This window comes from Crocodylus siamensis, chromosome 1 (genome assembly GCF_052110815.1).
Source record: "Crocodylus siamensis isolate JL-2025a chromosome 1, ASM5211081v1, whole genome shotgun sequence".
Classification (NCBI taxonomy): Eukaryota; Metazoa; Chordata; order Crocodylia; family Crocodylidae; genus Crocodylus; species Crocodylus siamensis.
The window spans coordinates 45,464,047-45,478,068 of NC_143395.1; the positions used below are offsets into that span (position 1 = coordinate 45,464,047).

General features: G+C 36.9%; 1 protein-coding gene across 1 annotated transcript in view; it reads right to left on the minus strand.

The window, feature by feature from the left end:
* Positions 1-2,060: 2,060 nt before the first annotated feature.
* Positions 2,061-14,022, minus strand: part of BMP5 (bone morphogenetic protein 5) — an 83,323-nt gene continuing 71,361 nt past the window's right edge. Inside the window, exons 5-7 of the mRNA XM_090034148.1 lie at positions 11,759-11,835; positions 9,710-9,820; positions 2,061-5,704 (exon numbers count right to left, since the gene is read on the minus strand). Coding sequence (XP_089890274.1) covers positions 5,555-5,704; positions 9,710-9,820; positions 11,759-11,835 — 338 coding nt within the window. The 3' untranslated portion in view covers positions 2,061-5,554. The remainder of the gene's footprint in view (positions 5,705-9,709; positions 9,821-11,758; positions 11,836-14,022) is intronic.

Genomic DNA, 14,022 nt, shown 5'->3' on the forward strand with positions numbered 1-14,022 from the left:
ATAACACATGATTTATCAGAATCTGCAGGTCATGTGACTGCAGAGGAGCCAGTAACAGATGCTACTTTGTAATTCTCAAATGGTTCATTTGTAATTCAAGTACCACTTGACAATATTTTTACTATGCACAGTTGAATGTAAGAACAGAAAAGTCACTACAGATTGGAAAAAACTACATTTAAATGGTTCTGGCTTCAGCGGAATCACATTTAGAATGAATGACTATTCAGGATAAATGTTTAAAAACATGTTATTGGGATCATCAGCACAGAGACCTATGGGTAAAAAACTAAAATCATCTTTGTCTGCTGCAAAACTTATTGACCTAAATTAGTATTCCAAGAATTAGGTGCCAGGAAAAAGAACAGAAGAAATATTGACAGGGAATACTACAATTAGTCCTACTTCAAGTTAGACAAGTGAGATTACAAATCAAAAGCAGCTAACAGCCTACAAAAGTAGCAACTGTATGTTAGCACCAGTGTAACATAATTTGGGAGGAAAAAACTAAAATTATTTTTGTCTGCATCAAAACTTATTGACCTAAATTAGTATTCTAAGAATTAGGTGCCAAGAAAAAGAATAGAAGAAATATTGACAGGGAATACCACAATTAGGCCTACTTCAGGTTAGATATGTTAGATTACAAATAAAAAGCAGCTAACAGCTTACAAAAGTAGCAACTGTATGTTAGCACCAGTGTAGCATAATTTAGGGATTGCCATTGTATGATACAGTTATACAGCACTTAACATGACCCCCAAATTTGGTTGGGGGTTTTATAAAAGTTATTAAATAATGTACCTTATATAGCCACAATATGGGACAATTCTGCAAAAGAAAAAAAAGACATTCAAGCAAAGCCAAAGGACACAGTGATTGTTTCCTACAGATATTTTAGCTATCTGACAGAGTTTGCACGTGGACAGCGGCTACCTAGGAACTAGTAGTAAAGTAGAGGAGGTACAGCAAACACAGGCTGAAGATGGGAAATCAGCTTCAGCATCCAAAGAGGCAACTGCAGAAACAATTATTTTGAGAACATGATTAGATAACCAGCCTTCTTCAGGAATAGAATTTACCGCTAGACGTTCAGTAAAGAGGCTGAAAAATTATCATATTGATTGGTGTCATCCATCTCAACATCCATTTATTAATGTATCATTATGTAGCTCTTGTTTTCAGTCAATATTCTGTTTTATATGGATTTGATTTTTACAAAATGGTGCAACACTGGAATATAATCTCAATTTACACAGGGTGATGCAGCTAAGAAATAAAAGTTCAGGTCTTCTAGAAATAAACTGAAGTCCCTTAATTATGCATACAGTTGTATTATTATCTGGATGTAATATTAGCTCTATGATTAACATAAAGATGATCTGACTGATAAAAAAGAAATTAATTTAATAGAAATATAGTACTTTTTACTCTTTTTGTGTTTAGATCTTTGAGATTCTGGACAGCCAGTGCTGACATATCCCCTTTCCCTCCTAAACCCTAGTCTGTAAAGATGAAGAAAGCTTCAGGCTATTAAAACTTGATAAAGCTCCCTACTGAATCCCAAATAGGAATAAAATAATCTTAGTGATTTTCTCACAAAAATGTTACATAAATATCTTTAAAACTTACGGAAATGTGAGAAGTGTTATATTAGCTACTATAGAAAGAAGGTGTTTTAAAACGCAAAGGGACGTGTATACTTTTTTGGCACATATGAAAATATTGTTTGTCAACTGTTCCTTCACTGCAAGACACTAAAATCTTTTAAGAAATTTCTGGAACATTTTGTTTCATCCTTCCTTTTTCTGACCCAAGTTTTAATAGTTAATAGAGAGTTGTATAACCTGAATATACATTGCATATGGTTCTGCTAAATATTATGCCTTTAAAGTAATAAAAAGAAAATAATTTTGCAACAAATGTCTCTAGTAAAAGATGTGAAATACAGCAAAGGCTACCCACATTGTCACATTCTTTTTCTTTCTGGCTTTATAAAAATACAAATTTGATATTCTATTACTCTGTGGCTCAGAATCAAAAACCATGAGATAATAAACTAGTATTACAAGTTTATTATATCTTCAAATATAGAAATATATTCCAACAGCAAATTTTAAAGAATAATATAATATTCAGTTTCTTGTTCTTAAAATGGTACACCATTATTCAAAATATATTACTTAATGTACCCAAAATTCAGTTTCCATCAAATTCTATTTAGAATAAATTGGATTTAAAACAACATAATCATCTACCTCATCCATAAACAAACCCAAAATTTTTCTGAAGGAATTACTTTTGCAATTTAAGTGCAATTATCTAATGGCCCAAACAGTAATTTACTGGAGAAATTTCATGAATATACATTATTATATGTACATTACAATTAGGCATAGGTATGGAAGCAAATTAAGTATAAAATAATAATTGACATGTAATGATTTGAGGAAATATTTGAATGAAAAAAACCTTTCAGTTTTTCAAAAAGTAAATGGACATTTAACAAAAAACTTAAGGAAATTTTCCAACAGTAAGATAAAATAAATTAATTTGTGGAAAGGAAGGAAGGAAGACAAAAAAACAAAAATGCACACCCACACACATGCACACACATAATCACTGGTTCTGTGGGCTATGTGTTAAATAACCACAGCAAAACTGGATTTACTTGAACAGACATAATATGGTATGAACTGGATGTTTCCTAGTAATTTAAATAACACTCTAAGAACTTTTTTAATATAGTAGTTTTTCTATTGAGCTGATTCATGATAAAGCCTATAAAATAATGAATGGTGTCAAGAAGGCAGATTAGTAGCTTCTATTGTCCCTATCTTATAACACTAAAAAATGACACATTAATAAAATGAAAAGGTGGTAATTTCAAAAACTATAAATGGAAAAAAAATATCATACAATGTGTAATTGTGAAACTGTTACAGGATGTTGCATGCAAAAAGTAAGCAAGATTCAAAAACGGACTTCATAGTTATATAAGTAGTAAGAATATACCAGTTACGATAGTTCACTCTAAACAAATTAGGAACAACTGTTAAATCTCATACCTCTGGGTTTTAAACTGCTCTCTAACTACAGTAGACCCCTGATTTACACGAATCCGACTTATGCGTGTCTCACGTTTACTTGATTTTTTATTAGTGTCTGGACTGGAAAATGCCCCTCAAGATGTGCAAGATTTGCATATATATGCATATATATGCAAATGCATCACAAGATTTGCAGGCAGAGTCAAACAGAGCTGTGCTTCCATTGTGCTGCCATTGTGGTAGCAGCATCTGAAGATGCATAAGTGAGACACTAGATGCGCCTCCTACAGGCGATTCCACCAAGAAAAGGGGAAAAAAAGCTACAACTAAGGTATTTCTGGGGTATGCAACCTCTCACTATTCTATTATTTCCTATGGGGAAAGTCGTCCCGACTTATGTTAATTCGACTTGCACAAAATGCTCCCGGAATGCAATACTCGCATAAATTGGGGGTCTACTGTAGTAGAAATCATACCAGGAAGAAAAACTATCCCACAACGGCCTAATGGCAACAGGGGCTTTATTCAACTTCCTGTGAAACATCTGAGGCCATTAGCAAAGATAAATTACTAGGGCTAGGAAGACAAACATTCAAAAAGCCTGAGCCTGAATTGATTCAGTCTTTGCAAGTCAGTTTACCTATCTGGCCAGGCTAAATCACTTTGTAATTTCACATATATCTCAGACATGCAGGCACATGCCTGCAGTGGCTCAGGCTAGAAGCTGGGGGGCACTACAGCAGCCTTCCTTTCCCTTCCCTTCACAGAGCTGAGCTGAGGGGGCATGGCCAAGCCTCAGCACGATTAGGGAGAGCACCCCACCCCTTGATAACGGAGCATTTATAAGCTCTGTTATCAGCATTTATCACCCCATCAGAAAATAAACAGCCTCTATCATTATTTCAAGTTTTTCTTAAACAAAGGAAGGGAAGGAGATTACCAGCTGAGCTGTTTATTAACTTCAAAAAGCCCTAAGCTGACACTGCTGTCTGCCACACCATGGACTGTAGCCAGCATGTGGTCTGCTAGGTAATGCTGAGGTGTTTGTGTAAGGCAGAAGGGACAGGGGATCTCTGCTTAGCAGGGAGTGGTGAGGGGAGGGGGAGAGCAGAAGAAAGCCAGACAGATGCTGCTGTGCCTGCAAGTCTCTACCAGAGCTCCAGCCAGGGAGCAGAGGGGAGGGGCCAGCCCTGCTGGGGAGCAGAGAGCCCCACCAAGCCCAGAGAGTGTGACTGGATGCTGGGGGTTTCTGATTTAACTTAAACCAGTAGGGGTTTTGGACAGACATTGCATAAACCAATTTGAGCCAAATCGGTTACATATGATACTACATTCAACCAGGTTTATCTCAAACTGGTTTTAGCCATTTTCAACCCAGTTTATGTGCACTAAACATTTGTTCTGCTACAGGTTTAAACCTGTTTCTGATCACTTAAACTGGTTTATGTGTAATGTCAGTTGCTAGCCTAGATGAATGGATATGTTTTTGGCCTCAGCTGATGTAGGACATCAGTATGTTTTCTATCTTTCTAAATGTCTCTCAGGGCACCAAATTAGTAAACTCAGCAAGAAAGGGGATCTAAAAAGAACCAATTCCTTCATGACTATTCTCCTTTACATCTTACACATACAGTGACTCTTACCTGTATTGTAGGGTGACTCACATGTTTCTTTATTTTGTGCCATTGTTAAGTAAGAAAATATCTGTTGTGTTACATATAATAGGTCAACATGATGTCTTTGAGGTAAGAAGGTTATACTTCAGCTTTTTCTACTGTTGACTTCGAAAGTTATAGATAAAGGCTATCCACAGAACTCCTGAAGCTTTGAGCCTTTTGCAAAATTACAGCCTGCAAGCCAAGAAGTAACATGCTCCTCCAGTTGCACTGATTTTGTTAAAGAAAATAGTTATAAGAATTATATGCAGTCTTCCAGTTCCTATGTTCTATCTGCCATTTGTTTATTCAAACACTGTTCAACATTTCACTTTATCTAATAGAGCAGAACTTCTATAATAAAAATTATGTTTAGTCAAGCATTCTATTTAGGTTTCTTTTTTCTCTGTGACTTTTCTAAATAAATATCCCACCATAGTTTTCATTGGCACAACTTAACCAAATGTATTCAATTTCCTTTAACAATATAAAACAGTCACAAGAGTTCTGGAGTTTCTAACTTTAAAAAAAACACTATACAAAGGTTTTCCCTTAAAACATTGCAATGGAATGAAATAGATCCCAGCATGATCAATTGAAAATATGCTTTGGAAGTTCTACTGCATAAGTAAGGTGACTCATAAAATAAACTGTTTTGAAATTTTGCTCATACAAAAGAAACTATATACCTTTAAATAAATAAAAGCTACTATATACATTAAACTGTACATTTAAATGAGAGATGACATGAAATTGAATAAGTTTAGGGCTGGCTTTTCAGCAGCAAGGATGATATCCTGACTTTACTATAATTCTGAATAAACTCTGGTTTTGACTTTTTTTTTCATTCTAGTGGCAGCCACATGAACGAACCACCATATTTCTGTATTTTTTCAAAATAACATTAGAACTGTCATCAAAGTAAAGCACTGAGATTGCATTCAGTTTTGTAGGTGCACAGCAGGGCTTGGGTACATGATCAGGAAACATCAGATGAACCTGAAAAATAAGAAAAAACAGCTCATATATCAAATAGAAAGGTGCTGTGCCAAAATCCATGCAAAATCTCTCTCTCTCAACTATCAGCATTTTAAAGTTTTAGTTATAGCTATTTTCATACAATGCTTACCTCCAAGAATGCTCCACTGATTTCAAAAGTGCAGTGAGAGCCATGCAATAACAGGAGATGGAGGGATAAGTTAGGAGGATCAGCCAAGAGACAAATTTGCTTTTCATATGATATTTGAAAAGAGTTGGAGTTAGACTCAGGAAGCATTTAAACATATGGGTAATGCCATCTCTACTCAGGACAGCACTTGCATGCTTAACCCTGAACCACGTGCTTAAGTCCCTGACTTAAATAGGACTTAAGCACATGCTAAAGTACTTTCCTGAAAGAGATGCTTTCTTGAATCAAAGCCTTGATAAAGGAAGAACATATGAAATTTATTTCAGACAGCAAATGCCATGGAAGTGAAGGTTCTCACACACAGGCTAAGCACAGACACTCAAAAACCCTGAGGTGAAGCAATCTAAGTTTTGCACTTTACTCTAAGCACCTGCGGTTAGGTCAGAAGTGAACAGAACAGATGTTTGCCCTTCAATGGGGGAAGGAAGCTTGCAAACTGCCTGTACTGGCCAAAGCCAGAAGGCTGGGGGTGCTTCTGCACACTGCTCAACAGGCTGTTGGGAAATGCCAAAGCCAACTGAGAAGCCAAGCACCTGGTTGGCCAGCGTGGCCCCTCTCCCCAGCCCTGCCACCCCTGCCAACAGCCAGGTGTCAGTGGCAGCAGGGGCAGGAGCAGAGGCCTCTGCCCCAGCCCCTTCCACAGACCCAAACTAGCACAGCTGAGGGGTGAGGGGGCTGCACCAGGGGCCTCCATTTCCCCATCCATTCTGCCTCCCCTGTCACAGGCAGGATGTGGGGCTGGGGACAGAGGAGGCAGGGCCAGCTAAGTTTTTCGCAGGAGCAGCTGAACATGAGCCAAGTTCCAGCACACTGCTGTGCAAGGGGTCGAAGGAAGAGGGGACCGCAAATGTACCTGGGATGCCAGTGGACTGCAACCCAACTTGAGTCACTAGGGGACCTAGTACAGAGGTTTGATAGACCAGTCTAACATAAATCATTTAAGTCTGACACCACATTGATCCAGGTGTATCTTAGACCAGGTTCTACCATTTTTAAACCAGTCTACATGCATTGAACTTTGTTCAGTTACAGGTATTAACTGGTTTCTGAGCACCTATACCAGCTTATGTGTAATGTCTGTACCTGGCCAGAGTGTCTTGATTCTGAAAAGGGACTAAGAACAAGATTCTTCTTCAGCATCTTTACCATGTTATCTTGCTAATTATGGTCCTAATTCTGCTCTCATTAAAGCCCAGAGCATTTTTTTCACTGATTTTAGAAGGAGCAGAGTCAAGTCATGAAATGGGTGCAAGATGTAGGGATAGATGGATAATGCTTTCTATGAGTTAGGCTGGAGTAGGTCAACAGGAGGTTAAACAGAAAGAAAGCAGTTTGGAACAGTATCCCAGCACTAACACAGATCTAGTGGAAATATCTGAGAATGGGGAAAACAAGTTCTTTGTACTTGAAAGAAGATTGGAAGTAATATTTTGCACAAGCTAAAGGGCTGATAACTGGGGAGGCCAGAAAGAAGGGAATTATAATAGAAAGGGCAAGAGATTATTGAGGCATGGGTGAAGACTTCAACAGTAATAGGTTTCATTTGTATGTTAGGTCTTTCTAAATCTGTTATAGCCATCTGCCTAGCAGTGATATAAGCCTGTAGTCTTTGCCAAACAACAGAGAACAGTCAATCAGGAAACAAATTTTATATAACTGTTACCATGAGAAGATTTTTTAAAATAAGCAATAATAAATCCTGAAGCAGCAGTTTAGGAAGGGCTTAAACACATATATTTCAAAATTGCTTAACAAATGAAAGCAAAATATTGACAGAAGAGAGATTTTTCCTCTTCTAAGCAGACTTTCACTCTGCATAATCCTCTGGATTCTACTAACCCCACACCCACGAGCTCTCCAGTTTTAGGAACCATATATATTTGTCAGGGATACATTCAGTTTTTACAAAGTACAATTTCCAGCCCTCTCTATAATGAGGACAGGTTTACACATACAAACTATGCACAAGAATTCTCTGTCTCCCCTCATTCCCTCCTCAGACCCATGCCTAGAGCCCTTTAATCATGTAGCTGACATTTCCATTACTTTTTAGGAGATGTGCTATTGCTGATAGCTAAGATGCTAGGGCCTCTATAAGCTGTGTCCTGGATATTTGCCAGTGAGACTGCTCCTCTTCTAAACAGCTTTTATAGATTCTGACCAGTCTGGGTCACAGGATCAAGTTGACAGCTCAGTGATATGAGGAGCAGCTGGATGTGGTGGATTAAGTCACATGGGAGCTCCTGAAGCTGAATCCCGGTTTTAACACTGACTCTATCTGTGATCTCAGTCAAGTCACATGATCATTCTGCCAAAACAAATCCTTAGATCCAAACACACCTGCACTCCATGAAGTGCTGATAAAATTTTTACAGTCTCTAATAAATGTGATACTAGCATATGGAAATAGGTTGAGATTTTCAAAATCCTTCTGCATCAGCCTACCTCTGGTTTCCCAGAAATCAGTGGGAGTGTATCCATTTACTCACTGACTTCAGTAAAAAAGATACATCTATTCAAATTATTTTATTTGGGAAAGTTTTTACTATTGTAGGCAACTTAGATCTATTTCCCAGGAAAAAACAAGTGGTGGACCAAAGGCTTCCCCCATGCTTCTTTTAAAAAGGCAGGTAAATTTGAAGAGGTACTGAGGAAATAGCACTTCCCAACCCAAAGAGGAGTCCTTTTCAAAATGATGTAATCACCATGGGTGGGGATTGATTACATTTGTGTTTGGGTGGGGTGCATGAATAACTATTTCCCAAACCATCCCCATATGCACACCTTGAGTAATTCTAGATTTTGTAAAATTAAAAACAGAAAGCTTTCAGCTACTGTTATCCCAACTAATTTATGTGCAGTTAAAATTCCATTAGGCGCATGGACTTTTGGCTACACAATGGGATGCATGTGTAGAACAGGCAAAGGGGTATACAGTTCCTAAAAGGCCACAAAAAGGAGGGAAAATTAAAGCATCTGATTTTAAACAAAGAAATCTGAAAAAAGATTCTACAAAGTAAGTCTGGTAGATTCTTGAAAAAATTAAATGCCCAAAAGAAAGAAGCCTTGTATGGCTGTATCTTATATGATACATGATTATATAAGAGACATTTTACCTAAGGTCTCGTTGGCTTTGGTAGGTTTTCTGGGCAATGTTTACATAATGATAAATGGTTATTGACCTACTTCTCTTCAGTTATTTATTGCAGATATATGATTATCTTCAGCATCATAAACCCATTGGTATATTCCTTGCCAAGTAATACACACTTTCACGTCTTTTACACCACACCTCTTGCTTATTTCTAACCTGTGTCTTCTTCCCTTCTTCTACCCTCCCTCCCTGTGTTTCAGTTCTTGCTCAACTGACTGTCAGGATGGAGGATACAAGATCAGTGAAGTTTTGGCTGGGGCTCACTGAGGTTGAATGGGAGGAAGGGGAAATAAGACATTTTAAGCATTTTTCTGATAACAGCTGAAAACAGTCACTGTACATTAATATAATGTATTCATGTTAATAAGGAAGTCAAAAGTTGTATAAAATACTTGGAAATTGGATGGGAATACTCTTTTGCTTCTTGCTATGACAGTATTTTCATGTATTATTGTATTTTAAATGGAATGTAAACCTATCGCACGGCATTCTGGACATTTCATCCACTTGCCATTGCAATCATTGAAGCATGTCTTTGTAATGGGTTGTAATTTAAACAAAAATAATCCAAACCTAATACTTATAAACAAAGAAGAAGATGCAGCCATTGCACAAGGATTCTATGTGCTCAAAAAATGATATAACATAGACATAAACATACCAAAGTCTGAACAATGGCATGGTTGGTAGCATTCATGTGGGCATTGAGGGGGAAAGAACATTCTCCATCACAATAAAAGGCAGCATAACCCTCTGGAGCAATAATCCAATCCTGAGAGAGAGAGGAGAGAGATGAAGTAGATGAAAAAGCACTTAATCCTTTCTAATTCAAATGTGTATCAACCAAAATTAGGTCTGTGTATCATATGGTCCAGGAAAAAAATGAACCTTAATATAAGGTATATATATTTTTTCAGAAATAGTCCTAATCTCCTTTCCTAGAAAACAAAAATAAAAATTATGTTAAATCTAGAATTATATATTGAATATTCTGGGTAACCAAACTCTGAGGGAGTTCAGGGAACTGTATGTACAAACAAGCCTTTAAAACATGTTTCCTCCTTCAAATTCTTGCACACTTTCTGGTTGAGTGTAAATATGCAAAATCCACCACTTTCCACCATACCCAATATCATTGATGCTATGATTTGCATAAAACTAAAAATATTTATGGTCACTGAAACTGCATGTGACCATACACATTAGGGATATCACAGGATAAACCATTCTGATGCCTTTACTGAACCAGAAAGCATCTGAGAATTATTCACAGAGAATGAAAAGTATTTTATTAGTTTAGTTATTCTCCCTTAGCCTGGCAGAGGTGATGGTGGTTTGGGGACAGAGTATTAAGTACAGATTGTTGAGGTTAACCCTATTTTCACTTTAGCCAGATTCAGTTTTAGTTTCACTGATCTAATTCTGAACAGTTTTACTTAGTTAAGTGTTCACATTAAGAAAGATTATGCCATATTACATTGCCAAGACTTTCAGAATGCCTTACAAAACTATGGGCCAGATTCTATCTATGAGTAGAAAAACCTAGAGAACTGAAGGTACTTGGGAAACTTTGCCTAGTAAAAAAAATGGTGACATGGTTAGGGCTTGAGATAGGGAAATCTGAATTCAAGTCTCTGACCTGCAACAGATAGTTGTATGATTTAAGAAAGCCATTTATTCTTTCTGTGCCTCAGAATCTCTTCCTTGCCTCACTGAAGGATTGTGAGGGTAAATACATAAAATATAAGATATTACAGTATTTCATAAGGCAATATGAGTAGCTAAAATAGAAAATGTAGAATTCTTGAGAGACCACTGAGAGAGTTACACTTTAACTCTGTAGAGTAAGCAGGGAGCTCTAGTCCTGCAGATGCCCCATAATCTACATACAAACTATGCAGGAAACCATAGAAAACAGAGGCGGTTGGGCAAGTGCCTACTACACCATCTCTGCTACCTGAACACAGAGTAAAACAGCTTTCATTGGCTGGGAATGACCTAATCATTATTCCTGAAAATAAAGATGTTCCTCTACTGAGCTTTTCTTCCCTCTGATAAAAGTAAAATTGAGGCTTTCCTGGGCTTTGTTGCCTTCATGGCTACATTTTACAATCAGGCATGTTGAGTTCATTTTGGAATATATCAATGCCACTTATCCGGAAAAAGGGGTTGCAGCTGGATAGCATGGACCATCCTGTGTGCCTCTGTATCTCTAAGAGTAAGTCCCCACAATATCCTGTTCACAGCTGTCATTATGTGGCACTTGTAGAGGGCCAAATTCAGATTTCAAACATTCCTGTACCTTTGAGATGATCAGAGCTGGAATTGTGGTTTCTCAAATACTGAAAAAGGCTTGAATGGCACTACTGATGAACCCCAAAACAAAATACAGAGGATGTTCTAATCTAGTATAATGGGAGCCCATCTCTAATGAAATGTATGTTTTTTTCCAGGCTGTTAATGTTTGAAGGATTTGTCACATACCAGTCAATCATTTCCTTGCAGAGATCTATGAGCTAGAAAAAAGTAAACAGTTCTAGAGCTATTGCCAAAGGCAAACATATAGTTTAACAGATAACTGCAAAATGATTGCTCCACCTGCCCCTTTTAATTTAGTTCCAGTTATCATCAGGAAAAATCCCAGTACAACTACTGGATGAGTCTAAAAAGAAATAGCACAAATTAAAATGTATAGCCTTTGTTTTCATACCTGCCATCCCAAGTCACGGAAGCTCACGTACAGTTCATGTTTTTTACAGGCTTGTTTTTGTTCACTTGTGTTATAATCTACAGAAAACAAAAGCAAAAAAAAACCCAACACGTTTAGCAATACTGACTTAAGTATTAGTTATGTTAAGTTTTCAGCAAAACCATAAAGAGGAATGGAACAGAAAAAAATGTCTATTATTTTGTTAAAGATGATTAAAAAAATCAACATAAAACTTTGAGGTTCAGAATCCCACATCTCAGGCTGGTATGATTTCAGGATATAGTAGAAACTATACCTCTAGTACTATCAGAAAATTTTTACCCACTACCTACTTACTGAGTAGCTTTGTAGGTCTGATAATATTGCAGAATTAATTCTACAAGCTGGAAGATGGACATAAGGGGCCTGATCAAAACTTACTGAACTCAAGTGCATTGATTTAATTAGCTTTTGCCCTCAAATGCCAGACAAATAGACTGGAAGCCCAATTTCAAATTAAAAATAAAATGTTTTCAAAATTGTTTTTAAGTAATACAGGTTTATTAATTACAGTTATTTAAATATTGCTGCATTTTGTAGTGTTATATTTTAAACATTTTCTAATTTACATAAATAGATATATTTTCACCAAGAACCTTCAATTGTTAACAAGGTAAACAAGTAGCAAAACAGATGCTTTTCAAAGACTTGAATCACTGCCAGAGATTTCGAAGGCTGGAGGAAAACAGAAAGCTTTCTCTGAACTCCCTTGTTAGGGAAGAGCATACTTTCTAGGGAAGTGAGAAGACTGCTTCTCTATTGCCTCCAACAGGATGAGAAGACAGAGAGGTAGGACAAATGACCTCATGCTATCCAGGCACCACCTGTGGAGTTCATAGGATCATAGGATAGTAAATGCTGGAAGAGACCTTATAAGGTCATGTAGTCCAGCCCCATGCTCCCTGACTAAACTATTTCAGACAACTGCCTGCTCTAGCTCTGCAGTTGTCATTCCTGTTAATACAACCCAGTGTGCTGTTAGCTCATACACAGTTTATGGTCTACTATAAACCCCAGGTTCTTCTTTGCAGTGCTGCAGCCTAAGCCAGCCATTCCCCAATCTGTATTTGTGCATGCAATTATTGCATCCCAAGTACAGGACTTTGCACTTGTCCATGCTGAATCTCATCTCATTGATTGGAAACTATTTTTCTATTCTATCCTGGTTATTCTGGATCCTAGCCCTTCCCTCCAGAGTGTGCATCTAAAGCTATCTAAAGCAGTGTTATCCATTAATTTGCTATGCGTGTACTCAATCCATTATCATTAATAAATCATGAATTAAAATGCTGAACAATACAGGCCCCAGGATAGACCACTGTGGTACCTCATTTGGTAACTCCTCCCAACTAGGAATTATGTTTAAAAATCATTTAAAAAAACTCAAAGAAAAACAGAAACTGAAAAGCAAAAGTGTGTGTGTGTGTGTAAATTTTAAGTTTTTAAAAAGAGTTTTGGTTTTCTTATTCTAATTTCTAAAGTTCTTATTCTGCTTTATAAGCTGATTTCTAGGTTTTGTTATTTAAAAAAAAGTTTCAAAAAACAGTTTCAAAAAAAGTTTGCTTGGAAAATTTAGAGGTGGATTTTTGTTCAACTTTTGATGAAAAATAATTGGCATTTTTCTGTTAGTACTCTCCAAATATTGTAAAATGAAGTGAACAGCTTTTTATGTTGCCTCTGGAACATACAGTAAGTTCCTTAGAGAAATTGTCACTGGCAGTTCTTGTTAGAAGTTGGACCTTCATCCTACAAGCTTTCTTCAGCTCATTATAGGAAAATTCTGAAATATGTGCCTAACTTTTGTTAAAAACGTAACAACATAAATAAATAATTTCATCATTATCTTAAATTTTTGAACAAAGAAATCAGAGAAATACAGACCATCTAGTTTTTTCCTTTGCTGTGAGATCAAATTAAGTGTACTTAGTTCATCTCTGACAAGACACAGACTTTTGTCAAATCTATTCTTAAAACTTCTGAGGAAGGGAATTCAACAACTTTCGCAAATACCTAAAGTAAATCTTCTAAGTTAATTACTTTTTGTCCCACCCCAGTGGATATGGAGAACAATAGATCATTGTTCTCTTTATAAACATTTGACTTATTTGAAGATAGTTATCCTCTTGCTCCCTAAGTCTTCTCCTGATCAGACTAAACAAACTCCATTCTTTCAACCTTCCTAATACGTCATGCTCTCCAAACCTCTTATTTTTGCCCTGCTCCTT